Source organism: Papaver somniferum, unplaced genomic scaffold (assembly GCF_003573695.1).
Source record: "Papaver somniferum cultivar HN1 unplaced genomic scaffold, ASM357369v1 unplaced-scaffold_117, whole genome shotgun sequence".
Classification (NCBI taxonomy): Eukaryota; Viridiplantae; Streptophyta; class Magnoliopsida; order Ranunculales; family Papaveraceae; genus Papaver; species Papaver somniferum.
Window position 1 is genome coordinate 10734707 of NW_020620714.1, and position 16635 is coordinate 10751341.

The following is a 16635-nucleotide window of genomic DNA, read 5'->3' on the forward strand; positions in this document are numbered from 1 at the left end:
AACGTACCCTGACCAATAACAATCGACGTTACTCGAATTCAAACCTCCATCCATAAAATCTAAACACAACATTTCTCACGATATTCCGTTGATCAAGAATCCGGCAAGCCAAGACTGACAGTCGGCAATAGCAGTCCTCCTCGCATAACCACAAATGTCGATGCATTAAAACAAGCATCATACGTCGCAACCCTCGAGATATTCATGGCTTCAGCTTTCTTAATATAAGCACTAACAAAGGCCTTGTAGATTGACGTCTCCATAGTGGTGCTAGGAACTAGTGTGCTGACTCTTCCATTATTCTTATTAATGCTCAATAATGAAATATTCATCACTGTGTTTTGGGTTAATCACCAATGGGGTGTAAGAGTAAGAAGAAGCATGAGCGTTGGAGACAAAGAGTAAGAAGCAGAAAAGGAGAACAAGAAATTGAATTAGAGAAGAAAAAGAAAATGAATCCATAAGATTATGAACTGATTAAGCTTGATGGCTTTGTCTTGTGATGAACTTTGCCATTTTGTAGTCGAAAAGTCTTTAACGCATTTCACCACTTGGTACAAATAGTCTCACTTGGTGTGCTAGAGCCTAGAACCCTATCCAAAACTCTATTCAGGAGACACAATAGGAGATGAAAGGCTGGAGAAAGAAAATGCCAACTTTTCAATTTATTTTCTTAATTCATTAGCAAAAGAAAAGATAAAGTTCTAAAGATTCCGACTTAATTAGAAGATGTCACTGTGATATACCGATAAAGTCACTTGGTAATGATATCACTGACATGAGTTGGAATCTCAAAAGTACCAAATTCTTAACTGATAAAAATAAAAATCCGGACGTAAAATGACTGGACGGCAGTTTTTTTTTTTACGTTCAATTGTTCATAACTGTAAACAGTCCTCAAGTGCATAAGATTTTAGATGCAAATTCCTCAATGTTCTTGTCAGAGCTTCCACCTTCATCGACTGCCTCAATAGCCAGCTCTTGCAATCTAATAGCATTTTTCTTTATCACCTCCCTCCTCTCTCCGTCCATTACTTCTTTAATAGATTCCTCTAAGCTCTGTCTATTAACCATCCCATTGTCATCTATTTTTGCTCTAACGCCGACCCTCCACACATCCTCAATACATTTGGCGTCAGTCGTTTGATCTGACCATTGCGGCATGGCTACCATCGGAATACCTAAGCTTAATGCCTCAAGTGTCGAGTTCCATCCACAATGTGTCACAAAACATCCGACTGCTTTATGTGCTAAAACCTCCAGTTGCCGGCACCATGTAGTCACCAAACCTTTTTCAGACGTCTCTTCCAAAAAGTTTTTCGGGAGTTTATCTTCCTCCGAAGCTCTTACTACCCATAGAAAATGGTAGTTGGAGTTCCGAATTCCCGATGCTATTTCTTCCATTTGTTCTTCTTCTAGAGCAGCCAAACTCCCAAACGATATGTAAACAACTGATGCTACTTCCTTTGTGTTCAACCATTTCATGCAAGTGTCAGAATTCGGTGTAAAGAGATGAAGCCCGTAATCGTTATCCTCCAGTCTTTTGTCTAGATAAAATGACGGCAGTGTTGGTCCTATCGTGCTCATTCTCGTGTGTGATTGCTTTGTCATCCAGTTCACCGCCTGCAGGAAATTAGTATTAGGAAACCAGTAGGAGTGCAAAGGGTTTACATATTAAAACATGAAACTCAAAATGCAATAAGCTTTACCTCTTCCTCCAGCTTATCATAGGTGTTGAATAGTAACCAATCTGCTTCATCAACATTCGAGAATTGATCCAAAACTGCGGCAAGTATGGCAGGATATGAGTCGGGTTTGTAAACAAAAGATGGTAATTCATGAGGTTCAAGCAAAGGCAATCCAGGAACCGATGATGTCGGCCCTTCTACGGGTAACGGAATCAATCCTTTAGACACTTGGTAGTAAACAGCATTGACAGAGCTAGACTGAGTATAAAACACAGCTCCGAGCAAACCTAGCTCTTTTGCTAACGGTAAAACCCATGGAATTACAGAATCATACACCAGCCACCTGATAGGACACCCTAATCTTTCTTGCTTCTCAATTAATTCCGGCAAGTGTTTCTGAACAGCAGCTTTGAATTTTTCCATATAATTATCTCCAGACAACTTTGTAAGTCCGGTCTCATCAAAGCCATCCGAAAATGACACCACAGAGACCGAACCAGCTCCGGTCTTCACCGATTTAGAGGCGAAAACACTGGTAAACAACGTAATTTTGATTCCTTTGGAGACTAAACGCTTAGAGAATTGAAGAATCGGGTTTATATGACCTTGAACAGGTAACGGAAGAACTAAAACATGGCCTGATTTTGAAGCAGCTGCGTTTACCTCTTCTTGACCCATGCTTTCTCACTGCTTATTTGAAGTTTCAGGTGAACTCTCTAGTTCTTTCAGTATGTGTGTACGTTCATTTATACTTGATGCATGCTCAATAATTTAGATCACATAAATGCTTGGATTCTAGCCATACATAAATTTTGGTACACTCCACTTGTTGCGTGAACTGAATTATTCAATGAAATGTGTGGTTTGTATACGTATGTGGCCAGTGGATTAATATCATGTGAGGTCACTAGTGACATGGTTCCACTGCAGTTATGTCCATCACTAGCCAGCACTCCCTTTCGAAGATAGTTTGGATGCCAACCTTTTGTTTGCACTCACGCCTTGCTGTTGTGACCCAGATCAGACATTGACATGCAGTACGTCAGAAAAAAAAACATGCATATAGCAATTTGATGACATCACTGCGTACGTAAATGTACAAACAAACAGATCAAGTAATTTACATGTCTGTTGCAGTTTTGGGTAAAATGAAAAAGAAGAAATGGATGACAATGATACTTCAAAAGATTTGAAGCGCTAAAATATGAGAAATATCATGTTCAAGATGAGACATCAAAAGCTGACACTTTCCTAGAATCTTTTGGGGGCGTATGCGGTGATGTCATAGAAATTGTCATAATCTTTGCTGTTAGACAAAAATTTAGAGGCTGTTTGAGGGGAAGTATAGGTTCATTGATCTTCTCAGTGCGGTTCTTTCCGTTTTTCAGACAGGTTATTTTTTTAGACGTTTTTCGAGTTCTTAGCTAAAAAAATCAGAAGAAAAATTTCGTCCCATCAAAAATCTAAAAATACCTCCCTTTCTTTCACTGTGACCCTAATTTGATGGCTCCCAGATTAAAAGAGGGTGCCCCCAGATGTGGTTCCTTTTATGTTACTCTCCAGTTGTAAGCCTTGCCGGGGTGTATTACTTTGGGTTGTAGCGCATGTCTGTTTAAACTGTCTAATACGGTACTCTTCTTCAGAATATTCCTAGCATTTGCAGCTCGTCTGAAACACAAATGAAACTTCGAAATATCTCTTCTTTGAGTTTACATACGAGTATTCTGTTTATATGACCATTTAATAGCTTCCAATATCAATACTCCAACAGTCACTGAAAGAACGGATTTACAGACGGCCCAGAGATGCCAGATGTGGCACTTGGTGCCTTGTTTTCAGAAGGTGGCAATGCCTAACAAAGCTTCAAAGCAGACAGCATTTATAATCAAATTGTTATTTTCTATTGATCAGTCCTTCATGTCATATATGAAATCAAAAAAAAAACACAAGAAAACTGCATCATTTTCTAGTATCTTAGCAGGTGCATTTCAGTTTCAACTTCAGCGGTGTGTAATGAGAAGGGGTAAAAGGCAAAGTAACTCAACCGCTAGTCCAGTCAATCATCATAAAGGTATTAGTAATGCCGAACAAACCCAAAAGCAGGCAGCCTTCCAAGTCAGATATATCTTGATTCATATTCATCGTAAAAACCAAACCAATCAAGCATCTAAAAGGATAGATTCAGCCATGTAAAAACCATCCTATAAGGAACAGCTAATTCACATATGCACAGATGGTATAGGACTAATCCTTTGTGGTTCAAATGGTGATTTCAAGTCGATAAAGATGATATCAACAAGGGCTCAAGTGGGACAGAAGGTTCAAGGTAACGTAACATGAAGGCAGTAAGATGGGCCACTCAATCGCAGCTCTAGATAATTATCATTGAAGGGAGATACTAATGTATCTATAACTAAGTTTATCATATAATTACAGTAATGACTAAAGATAGGGCGAAAATTAAAAAACAGGGAAAAAACAAGACTAGAATCGTAGTGTTCCTAACTCCTAGGTGTTGCTGCAACTTCAAGTTCTAAGATTTTGATTATATTCCTGGTTTAAAAGCAGAATATAAAGCTCATTCTCACAAAAATGTTATAGAATTTTGTTATGCAACATATAAACAGAGTAATTAGGAAAATTAACAAAGGTAATTCCAGTCAAAACATGAATGCATTAGGATGTAATTGAACCTGAATTAAGCGCGTCCAGAATCAATCGAAAAAATTGACAGTCTACAAATAAACTAGCGACCCAAATAATCTGCTAAGTAAGTACGAATAAGTTCGCAGAAAGCAATAGATCCATCCCTATCAAAAAAAAAAAAGCAATAGATCCATGGTTTGAAATGCACCTTATCAAACTCCGTGATGACCAAATTAGTTGTTTCCTTGGCGATTCACTTGCCCGAAAGAAAGATTGCAGTTTGTATAGAAATCCTCTAATCAACTTCCGGTTAAGATACATCTTATCTGCTTCCTTAAAGGACAAGGCTTTCGCAAAAAGATGTATATAGTCTAGTACAGTTCCAAGCAGGAGCTGAAGAGGGTATCCCTCTGATTTCTATCTGTGTGAAGGTATTATTCTTCAAACAGTAAGAATAAATAGATACGGCAATTGTAGTTCCACTGGCATTCTGTTGATGGCTTTCTAAGAATATCCGGTCGGCTCCAGCAGCGGCATGAAAAAAGAGACTTCGACTTTCATCCCAACAAACAGGCAACATGATAATCTTTTCAGGCGTCCAATTGTTGACACCAATATCTGAAGCTATATCTTTACCTCTACACTTGTCATTGTCTTCGTATATCGACATCCTGGCAGTGTAAGCACTAGTTCTATGTAATATAGCGACGCGGCTTTGCACATCTAATAAAGTAACACACTGTAACTGACTGAAATCAGGGATTTGGATTGTTCTGAACTTCTCACTTTCAACATCAAATGCCAATAAAAATCTTACACTAGCACCACCACAATCACCACTTGCAAAGTTAAGAGGATACCAGTAAATAGAGCCATTCACATACACAGAAGGTGCATCCTGTCTGAAATGACAATTTGGGACTTGATCAATTCTTTTCCATGCATTGTGTCCTAAAGTCAAAATCTCCCAAATTTGGAAAGCTTTATCACCATCGTATATCACCCACTTGCAAATCAGTTTGTGTTCCTTACTTTCCGGAGCATATCCAAAACTATAAGAACTAGTATCACCTACGCAATTGCGGCTAGACTTTTGTGTTTCTTCCATCAATAATGTTGATTTTATCCATGGTGTAACTTCTCTCGTACCTACATTATACATACAAGCAGCATGTATAGAATCGTTAATGAAACAGACCAAACCTTTTACAGCTCCAAGAATTTGAGTATAACAAAATGGAGTTGTGTTCCTTGTAATGTGCTTTACTGTTGATGCTACCTTCCCTCTTCCATCAAGAAATACATCAGCTATCAAGAAACTCATAGCCCGTCCTTTAAAATTGATGTCTGTCTGCGAGTTTCCATTGCTATATCTCTGTGGTGGTTTGATAACAAAAAGATGTTGACGTGGTTTTGATCGGTTAAGATGTAAATCAATAAAATAAGGATCTTTGATCAAGGAATACCAATGTTTCGCTACGCACTTGAACCGCAAAAGTGATTTCACAGGGAGTCTGCTAAGTATATTACTTACTACATTTTCCTCATCTATAACAGCATTGGCAGCAGCTTTACGATTAACGCTGCTCTTCTTCTTTTTATTAACCCTTCCATTCATCTCGTCCCAGTATATAAATAAACCGGTACTTTCCCCCCGGAGGAATTATAACAAACAGTTTGTGGGCATTGTGCTTAGGCCTTATTTCGCATATTTCTCCTCAGATGCAGATTAATTATGCTCGACATTATTTAGATGAATCACTGGCATAAGAAGATTACTTAAACACTTTCTGGAAATCCCTTGAAGAAGAATCGCCCACAAATTGTTATTGATCCCGCCGGAAAACCTTACAAACAACCACCCAAACCGTAGGCTGTTAATACTATCCCGCTTATTAAAATCAACGGTGTCTCTAACAGGGGTTGGTGGATTTGGATTTATAGGAAATTCTAAAGATATTTCAAATTTCCATAATGGAGTTTTTTCTAATGGTTTCTATAATCAAGTCTATGTTGTTAGATTTGGAATGTGAAATTGGCTTTGATAAAACTTTGAAGTAAAACATATCATGGTAAAACATTTCATAAAAAGCTTGAAAGAAAATCTTTCCAAAATGTTAATATTTTGCGACACTTCTGTTTACTTCCGTCTGAAAATTAAATGTCAACAGAAAAAAAATAAAAAAAAATAATAATAGGTGAAGATATTTTGTGTTTTTTTAAGTGTTTGAAAAATTGTCTAGTTAGTAATGATGTTAGTAGGGGTTTTGGTTGTTTTATTTTTCATAGACTAGATACTGTTATTCAAAAAGGTGTTAGAGCCCAGCTTGTTGCTAGCTTGCCCACCAAGGCTTTGTAAGATTCTACTTTATTTTTATGTAAAAATCTATTATTACAAATAAAGTAATTAAAGTAAAAATTACATAGCAGGCAAGCGAGCAACAAGCTGCGCCGCAAGCCCTTTTTGAATGGCAAAACCTATTCTTTTAAAAACAAACTCTCTCGAGCCGGGGGTCATGACATTACTGTGCATGATTTTCTGAACCCTCATAAGAAGTCCAACCGCCTCTGGAACCAAATACCCGAAAATATCAAAAGCAAAAAGGATAAAAGCATGTCTATCTTACCTGAGGCTTCCTTCAAAGCTGCTTGTCCCACCGTGAGAGAACCCTGTCCAATTCCTACTAACGGTGAAATCCCAGTAAGGTCAACACACGCGTGTTTCCCATTAGCCCACCCAAAAATAAGAACATCCGCCGGCCTGAGTGTCGATCTCCCCTCAAGTGGGTCCGTCAAAAAATTGACAGCGGCTTCTTTCTTTGCTGAAATACCAGCCCTCCATAAGACATCATATAAGGTATCTCGCACATGATCGTGTCTATATTTGAACCCAGGATCTACCTTGTAGTGGACTGCGTGTTCCTCGTATGCGTCTAAACACCCTGTAATGCAGGAAAGGAAACGCGAATCAGAAGGGTATAGAGGAATCATTAACCTGTACTTAAGAATAGACCTATACTCTACAGGTGACATCTTCAGCCCAAGACCCTCAATCGGAATAGCAAGAAGAAAATCTTGAGCGTGCGTTGCTTGCAAGCAACCCAAAACTGCCTTCTGCCTTACTGATAACTCATAAACCCTATCCATATCTTTAACCACCAAAAAGAGCACTCGCCAGGTTACTTTGTGCTTTAGGGGGCGGTGTCTTTATTGGTAAAGCTGTTAAGGTCTTGATCGGGAAGAGTTGCTTGTAATGTCTTCAAGGCCGTATAAAAAATATCATACATACTTTCCACTCCACTATCTCCAGTATCCCTGAGTATGTGATCCTGCAAGCCCCAAGTTTGCACACGTGATGCCAGAAAGGCATATTGAGATGCCTCCTTAGCCGTTATAGATCAAGTCCTCCATATCGAATAGGCAGGGTAGATAGCCTCCACTGTAACTCCCCAAAGAATGGACCTCCACAAACCACAATGCCCTCTACCACCTCTCTCAGGCCTCTATAAAATATATCAACCGCCTCCAAAGTATACTCTGGACAACAAATACGAAGCCCAAAGAGAAGGTTGGAGATACCCATACATGCACGTAAGAGCAACAATTCACTCCGAGGATCACGAAGCTTGGATAGGACCTGCATCAACTCCACAGCTTTCTCTGCTCTCTTAATGGTGAGTCCCTTCACAAACCGGCTATCAAGACTGACGGCACCACCTAATAATTTGATTCCATTGTTTGGTCTCGAAATCTCGGAAGGACACATCCCATCCTTTATCCTCCGTCCATCACAAGAGGGACAAAAAATTTCTGTTTTCCTGATATTCAATATAAGCCCTAGCCCATGCCCATCCGTCCGAACAACAACAAGTATTTTTGCTACTTCTGCAATATCACCAATAATAGTGCCGTCATCCAGATATCAAGCATGTAGGGATAATGTGTATTGTTCATTTATCTTTGTAAAATAAAAAATAAAATAAAAGAGCCAGATAAATTAGAAGATAAGTTATGGTTAAGCATTTAAGCCAGTATGAAAATGCTTCAAAGAAAAAGACCGTATAAATAAATAAAAAGTAAATATTGTAGTCTGAAACAAATGAAAATCTTCTAAGATATTTTAATCCTTCGTATTCAACTCAACTTACTTTTAATTGAAAAAATAATTATTACAATTTTATTAGTTTTATTTTTATTGGTGACTAGTGAGTCTGAACATGAATTTTATTGGTGATATGGTGCTGAGCAGGGTACACAAGACCATCCATCTAACGTCTTCCATCAGGAAACTCAAAGACCCCCAAAATGCAATGTTATTACTTCGCAATTGCACCAGTGTGTCCAGATTATATTTGCAGTGCGAACTACCAACCCAACAACATTTCAACCATCCACTGAACTTTTTGATGGTTATTTATTTCAGTATTTGAGACTTATGGTCACAGGAGATGGTGCTGATTTTGGGACTTTGCAACAACAATTAGTTATACTACCTCTCAAGAAGGGAGGTCCGGCATATATATTATGACAGAAACTCGCACTTACTGTTATCTTGCCTCCCAAAGTCATGACCGTTTTTGTCCAAAAGGTGATACTCGATAGCTTATTCTTATCAGTTAAAGGATCTACTTATCAGTTGGATCTTTAGAATTTCATTCAGGTATGTAGACTACCTTCTATTTATTGCGTTGATGATACTGCCCCCCCTTCTATGCACTCCCTAGCAGTTACTTATTTTGACGCAGTCAAGAAGAATATCACCATCCAATTTTCTATGTCCGCAAGAGATTCCATTATGTGGGAATGCAATTGAGTTAAGCATGCACAAGATTATCTTTTGGCTGTACCCAAACTAGTGGGATGAATCAATGACTTGGGTCGAGACAATTTAGAGACGTATTTTGATACCACCTTGGTATTCTCGTGTTCTTCGAAGGTAGCTTATGTTCAAATTGCAATAGACCTGTGGATATTCTTGGTGATCACGCACTCCATTGTGCTAAAAATGTCGGGCTCAAGTTTCGAATTTACCTTGTACGTAATGTAGTTGTTGACATCTGTTACAAAGTTGTTGTACCTACTCGTAAAGAAGTGGACCTTGGGATTTTGTCAGATGATAATAAAAATTTGCGCCTCAGAGATATTCTTGTTCATAATTGGGAAAATGGTGAAGATGATTGTATGGATATCACGGTAGTCTCACCCTTCACAGGGGAAGGCATCCATGCTTTTATTCCGAGCCAGGATGTTTCAAATGTTGTGTTGCATAAACGTACTAAATATTTGGAAAAATATGTCTCACACGGTTATGGTTTGGGTGTTCTAGCTTTCTGTACTTTGGGTGAGCTTAGCGATTATACTTTATGTTTTTTTAGGAGATTGAAGAATTGTTTAGTTAGTAATGGTGCTAGTAGTGGTGTAGATAGGTTTCTCTTTTACAGATTAGGAGTTGTTATTCAAAAGGGTGTTGGTCGCAGCTTGTTGTTAGGCTACCGACCAAAACTTTGTACGAACCTCTAATGGATTAATAAAATCTTTTTTTTTAAAAAAATAAATAAATAATGAAAAAGGTGAATAATAAATAAAATGAAAATTAAAAATGAAAATAAAAATAAGGGCATTTCAACCATTACCATAAATTTATAGGTAACGGGTTTTCATTTTTACTTCATAAACCTGGTAAAAATTTGGGGAGTGGTCCTCAAAAAATCGTTCTAAAAGAAATTTTCCTAGTTGTTGGACTTGATCAAAGCCTCTAGCCCATGCTTGAATATTTTTTTCAGCCTACCTGAATCAGTCCTTTTAGATTTTAGGAGAAAAATATCTAAGGAACACGTGTCCAAAGATTAGAGCGGGAGTAACTTAGTTGGATACATCCATGTATAGGAACTGATACCTCTTTGCTAGATCTTATCTTATCTAGTCATCCCTAAGGGAGGTATTGTAACTTGATGTGTATCTCTACCCTTTATAAGGGAAAGAGAGAGATGTTTGTAGGGATCCTTCTTCTTCGGCCAACAACCCGAGAGCTCAGGAGTTTGTATGTAATACTTCTTCCATTAATGGAGTTTCAAGTCCCTTGAGGACCTCCATTAATGGATCTTCATGTAACACTCCGAGCATAGTGAAATCCCGTGGATGTAGGCTTCATTAATAACCGAACCACGTAAAAAAAACCTTGTGTTCATGTTTACTTTGATGCACTTCTTCTCTTACTTGTTAGTAAATCTTCATCTTAAGTGTTGGATTCAAAGTGGGTGTGGTTGTGAGATTTTTAGAAACTAAATTCTGGCACCGATCAAGGGGAACGAACCCTTGTCAAGTACTTGAAGGATTCATTTGGAAACAACACTAGTGGGATCACTCACATAGGGACGTGATGTATGTCAGCTACAGGGGCACACATGAGCTACGCAAGTCCTTCGGAATTATATACCGTACCGAGACACATCGTTCGGCTCGTGAATAACAGCTGCAACAAGGAAGCTTTCTTACCCTTATGTTTTCAACTTTAGACATTTCCTATTGATATTTACCATTGAGACTTATGGGAAAGCACAACGGTTGCAATTAATATTAGGAATCCGGAACAACGTGTGAATGATAATGTATTTTTATTTGAAAACTTGCAAGTATTAACAGGAATGGTCGATGGAAATCAAAACTAAGTCAGGATAACACGGACTGAGGAGGATATATTCTGGGGCACGGAAGCTACATGATGGAAAAAATCAAATGCAAAAGCAATTCACACCAATCGGCTCACAACCAAATGAAGGCTGAAATGAGATGAAGGATGCAATGAGATTACGGAGTTTCCCGAGTTTCTTAATCACACTGAGGGTCGCAGCAACGAACCATGCTGTATCAACATCGCTAAGAGTCACAAACAAGTGTAATGCAGTCGCGAGGCAAGCCAGGAGTATAGCTTAGCCTTTTCACACCATTGCAAAGTGCAGCGGAACAATGCGCCCGAGTGTCTGGACTTGCCAGGTCGAAAAAAGGAACTTATAGACTTCATTGTCAGCAGAAAAACTAAAATCTATCATTGAAAAAACGAGCTAAGGATCGCTTATCTCAAAGGCTACAAGTTGTTTTAGCTAAAGGGGACATGTCACCCATACATTTCAGTTCATTATCGTCCACTATACAATCTCAACTGATTACTCGTTCGAATAGTGTTAAAACAAGCATGTCTGCTTGGTAACTCATATGGAAGACCCCTATCACATGCTTTATTATGAATTACGGATGTGGTATTGATAGACACATTTTTGTGTCTGAATTGTCCTCAGTGTCTCTATTGCTAGTGCTTGATTTTGTACTTATTATGGTGTTTTTATGTTTGTGTAGGTGTTTTTGGAGAAATACACTTGTGCGGAAAAAGTTGCTTAAAAAGTGCTATTTGGACCCCTGGAGGACATTTGCTATACGGACCCCAGATTTGGCTAAGGGACCCCCAAGGTTATGCGTAGCCCAAATTCATCCTCACCATCCAAATTTGTCCTCAGCACCCATCCGCTATTCGCACCCCAGAAAAGGATAGGGGCACTTCATCTTCAACATTTCAAAAAAATATTTTGGCGGGAAAACATTTCCATTCACATGCAGATTTTTCGATCGGATTTTGGAGGAGTTTTTGTGCGATTCAATCGCTGAAACTTCATGGGTAGATGTGATTGTTAGAACAAAGCTGTTATGGGTGTTTGTTTCGATCAAATTTCTCTAGATAACCCAAGATATGAAATCAGAGCATCAAGGGTTGGTTTTCCATTCCGAGTCCTGATTGAGTGACCAAGAGATTTTCGCGTGGCTGCTGCATGTTGGAACACTTCTAGACAATGACTGGATGCGTTGAGAGTAATTTGGCGTGGGGAAACAGTGTGAGAAGCTAAATCGGGGAAGAAAATATTCCCATAATATTTTTCATCAAGGCCGAGTTAAGAGAGAATTATCTTGAGTTATAGTGAGATTTCTTGGTGCTATTGGGTATAAATAGGTTCCTAGGATCACATAGAATGGGAACGGATAGCTTGGGGTCGAGAGGAGAGCTCAGGAGGCGTGAATCAAGAGTTTTCAGAACTCTGTTTCTGCTGCTGCACCAAGAACACGAAGAACAAAAGACCACCAGAGGCAGTCGTTTATCAACAGTGACAACGACAGCCACACGAGGGTCGCAGAGATACAACAACAACAGTTCTTTTCTATCGTTCTTTATAACAGTGTTTTGCAACAATTATAAACGTTGCAAACACCCTGTTTTCATTATTTTCTCTCCATTTCATCTTTGTAAACAAATTTAGAGCATGAATCAATATTTTGAGCAAGTTTACACAATGATGAGCTAAACCCATCCTCTTGGGCGACGGAGGAAGCTATTTTATTTCGCCAATGAAATGTGGTAATCTCTATTTTATTTAATTTATGCTATTATTATATGACTATTTGCCTTGATAAATAAATAGATAAAATTGTTTTTGTTAAACAATTGTCATTTCAATTGATGGATCATGCTAGCCTAGGGTTTTGATGTCCCATACTTTCGATTTACAATTGTTATTTCTAAAAAATCAACTTTTGCAATATCAAGAATCAATTTGAATGAAGTATTTGCATAATTATAATTAGAGAATATAAATCACTTTGATATTGGTAATTAGTGGAATCCATAGCCCCAGTCTTCTCCATATTTTTCATATCACTTTTATTTAAGTTTCCTATATTTTTTATTTAAAATTAAGTCTAAAATCTGCTTTCACAAGTCTTGAACGAATCTTATCATTACAACAACTTTGAAAACACATTAGATATCGTTTGTACAAACATGATGATATTTTGCTATTGGATACAATTGTAACAAGCCCTATGACTTTGTCGGAGCTTAAGTATTTTGTGTACAGATATGGACGCATATCTTCAGGTGAGAATAAAGCCGTGGGAGCTAAGGAAAAGAGCTAGTCTGGGGCACAATCGTTGTCTCGAGACTCCACAAACGAATAGGGGCAAGTACACGTACTAGGAAGGTGCATATGATATTCCTTTGCGCAGTCCCTTCAACAACGATTGGAAAGTCACAACACTGCAAGAAAAATGATTTGGAGGAGCGACGCGAGAAAACCCTCATCAGTTGAAGTAAATCGAGGACACCAAGATAGTCAGCTGGTTCACAAGATATCTAAGTATAATCTATCTCGAGAAACTATTTATTGTGTGTATTTTAGTGGTTATTCACTTGCGTAATCACAATGACTAAGGAGAACTCGGATATTTGGAAACTTGACATGCCATGTAGTTAACTTGAGTAGCTTTTATATGTGTCTTTTCACTATAGACGAAAAATGTTTTGCTAATTTATACCATGAGCATGCTTAGCGAACAACATCGCGAGTACGGGAACAACTTTTTACATTATTAGAGTCGTATAGTAAACCTCTTGGGGCATGACATAAATTCCATACAAAATAATAGAAACCAGCAAGCTCCTAATATGGCGCTAAAATTACATCTCTTTTCAATACTGTGAACATTAAGTATATTATTCTCTTGCTTTGTCTTTGTGGAAGCATGCTAAATTATTCGGGCGATACTCAGATTAAGTGACGGACCTAAGGCTATTTTTAACATCCTTACATGGGCACCATGTAATCTCTGAAATGTTTAAGCTCACAAGACATGGTAGATTCTTGTATTTGAATCTGAAATATTTGTGAGAACCCCTGCAACTACCACTTCTCTCCATGAGCAGCAGGTACCCATATTCGTCTAGAGAGATTCAACGGCGATTCATCGAGAAATGAGGCCAACTGAACCAGGCAAAGTTTGAGCATCGACCACCAGGCGTGATCGCAACAACTTCGAACACGACGATTGCATGACCAGATTGTCAAGAGCCTAGTCAGTTCGGGAATGCTTCACATATACTTCACGCAAAAGACTAGCAATCCAACTCGAAGCGAGCAACGATTACCAAGGGAGACTGATAGTTCGGGGCAGAGGTCACGGTCCAGTTCAAAACTATTGGCCAATACTAGCCTGTACAACCCGATAGAAGCAAAGTCACAAGGAATGCCACGACAGGACGACAACAATCACCAACCTTTCGAGAATAGATTTGAAACTTCTCATAAGAATAGGGGAAAGTATGCATACTCTACACGCAGTTTGTATTCTTCTGCTCAGTTCCTTCAACAACAATGTAAAGCCATGAATCCCACGACAACGTTCATCCGATGCATCACTAAGTCGAAGACTCGAAGTTATCAACTTGCCCAAACAAAGGACCCACAACAGACCACCAGATTTGTATCAGAAAAGGAAGCCAATTAAAACCGAGAAGAGCGACCTAACATCAGAATTTCCCAACAAGAATGCAACATTGAAGCGATAGTCAGCAACACCAAAAGAGTTTATCACCAAAGTTAGACATAATTGTATATTCTCTTTGAATCATGGACCCTCTGTATTCAGTTGTATCGAATTCAATTCATAGAGACATTCCATACACCATCTTGAACAAGTGTTAAAGCAGCTGTCCCGAAGAGAACTGCTGCAAGATGATATGCAAGCTTAACCCAAGAATTTCAAATCAACCCAAAGTGGATAATTCTTACAAGAAGATACACTTGACTCCGAGTTGATCATCTATAACATCACGATTTGAACTCGTCTACAATATCGAGAAAATCCAGAGCCGAGTAAAGAGGAAATAAGAACACGACATCCAGTGCAGTTAAAACTTACGAACTAATCGAGAAGTACAACAAGATCGGGACCGAAAACAGTGAAACGCCTAGTCGGGGGGGGGGGGATGCTACTTGTAAGCCCATAATATTCAGACAGCTCGCAGCCCAACAAAAATCCTAAGGGTGTTGGTCGCAGCTTGTTGTTAGGCTACCGACCAAAACTTTGTACGAACCCCTAATGGATTAATAAAATCCTTTTTTAAAAAAATACATAAATAATGAAAAAAGGTGAATAATAAATAAAATGAAAATGAAAAAATAAAAATAAAAATAAGGGCATTTCAACCATTACCATAAATTTATAAATAACGGGTTTTCATTTTAACTTCATGAACCTGGTAAAAATTTGGGGAGTGGTCCTCAAAAAATCGTTCTAAAAGAAAGTTTCCTAGTTATTGGACTTGATCAAAGCCTCTAGCCCATGCTTGAATATTTTTTTCAGCCTACCTGAATCAGTCCTTTTAGATTTTAGGAGCAAAATAGCTAAGGAACATGTGTCCAAAGATTAGAGCGCGAGTAACTTAGTTGGATACATCCATGTATAGGAACTGATACCTCTTTGCTAGATCTTATTCTATCTAGTCAGTTCTAAGGGCGGTATTGTAACTTGATGTGTATCCCTACTCTTTATAAGAGAAAGAGAGAGATGTTTGTAGGGATCCTTCTTCTTCGGCCAACAACCCGAGAGCTCATGAGTTTGTATGTAACACTTCTTCTATTAATGGAGTTTCAAGTCCCTTGAGGACCTCCATTAATGGATCTTCATGTAACACTCCGAGCATGGTGAAACCCCCTGAATGTAGGCTTCATTAATAACCGAACCACGTAAAAAACTTTATGTTAATATTTACTTTGAGGCACTTCTTCATTTACCTGTTAGTAGATCTTCATCTTAAGTGTTGGATTCAAAACGGGTGTAGTTGTTAGATTTTTAGGAACTACATAGATCTTGCCCAAACAACTATGAACCTCAAATACACTTGCGGCACTCGGGAATCCAGACCAACTAGTTAGTGTATTCGTTTTTTGTGGGTCACACTGGAGTACCGAAATGTACACACAAAGTGTCAGTTTTGAGCTTATCTGCCATTAACGACTTTGACTTTGTGCTTAACGAATGATATTTCCGATTTTTAGATTGCCAAAGCTATTTCTGTCTTTATAATCGTAGAGGGATCCCGCCAATAGAAGGTCCAAATTCCAATAACATCAGCATCCCAGACCTATTTACTGTTTACTCGGAACTCATGAATTTTTGCTTGTTTATAGGACCGATATAATCAATGAACAAAGTTATGGACCAATTTTCAAACACTTTTGGCAAACTTTATTGCCACTTTTTTAACAAACTCCACCACCAAGGGAATTTTAAGCATCTAATCTTGAATTCAGTGACCCAGCGGTTGAGAGACTGGACCAGCTTTTACTGTCTAGGGCGTACAGAGCAGGTCTGCCCACCACCACATACAAGGTGAGGATGACGTTTATGGTTTCCTTTTGAAGAAGAGTACATTTCTATAGTAAAAATGTAGCAAAAGAACAACTTTTTGATGTCAAAA

General features: G+C 38.5%; 2 protein-coding genes across 2 annotated transcripts; both read right to left on the reverse strand.

Moving 5' to 3' along the window:
- Positions 1 to 624: 624 nt before the first annotated feature.
- LOC113330217 (UDP-glycosyltransferase 74E1-like) lies at positions 625 to 2493 on the reverse strand. Its single transcript, XM_026577072.1, has 2 exons — positions 1710 to 2493; positions 625 to 1623 (listed from the first exon to the last, which is right to left on the reverse strand). Exons 1-2 carry the CDS (start codon positions 2364 to 2366, stop codon positions 898 to 900), a joined length of 1383 nt encoding a protein of 460 aa, XP_026432857.1. The 5' UTR covers positions 2367 to 2493; the 3' UTR covers positions 625 to 897.
- Positions 2494 to 4668: 2175 nt separating this feature from the next.
- LOC113329848 (putative F-box protein At5g62660) lies at positions 4669 to 5952 on the reverse strand. Its single transcript, XM_026576672.1, has one exon. The coding sequence runs from the start codon at positions 5950 to 5952 to the stop codon at positions 4669 to 4671; it is 1284 nt and encodes a 427-aa protein (XP_026432457.1).
- Positions 5953 to 16635: the final 10683 nt, after the last annotated feature.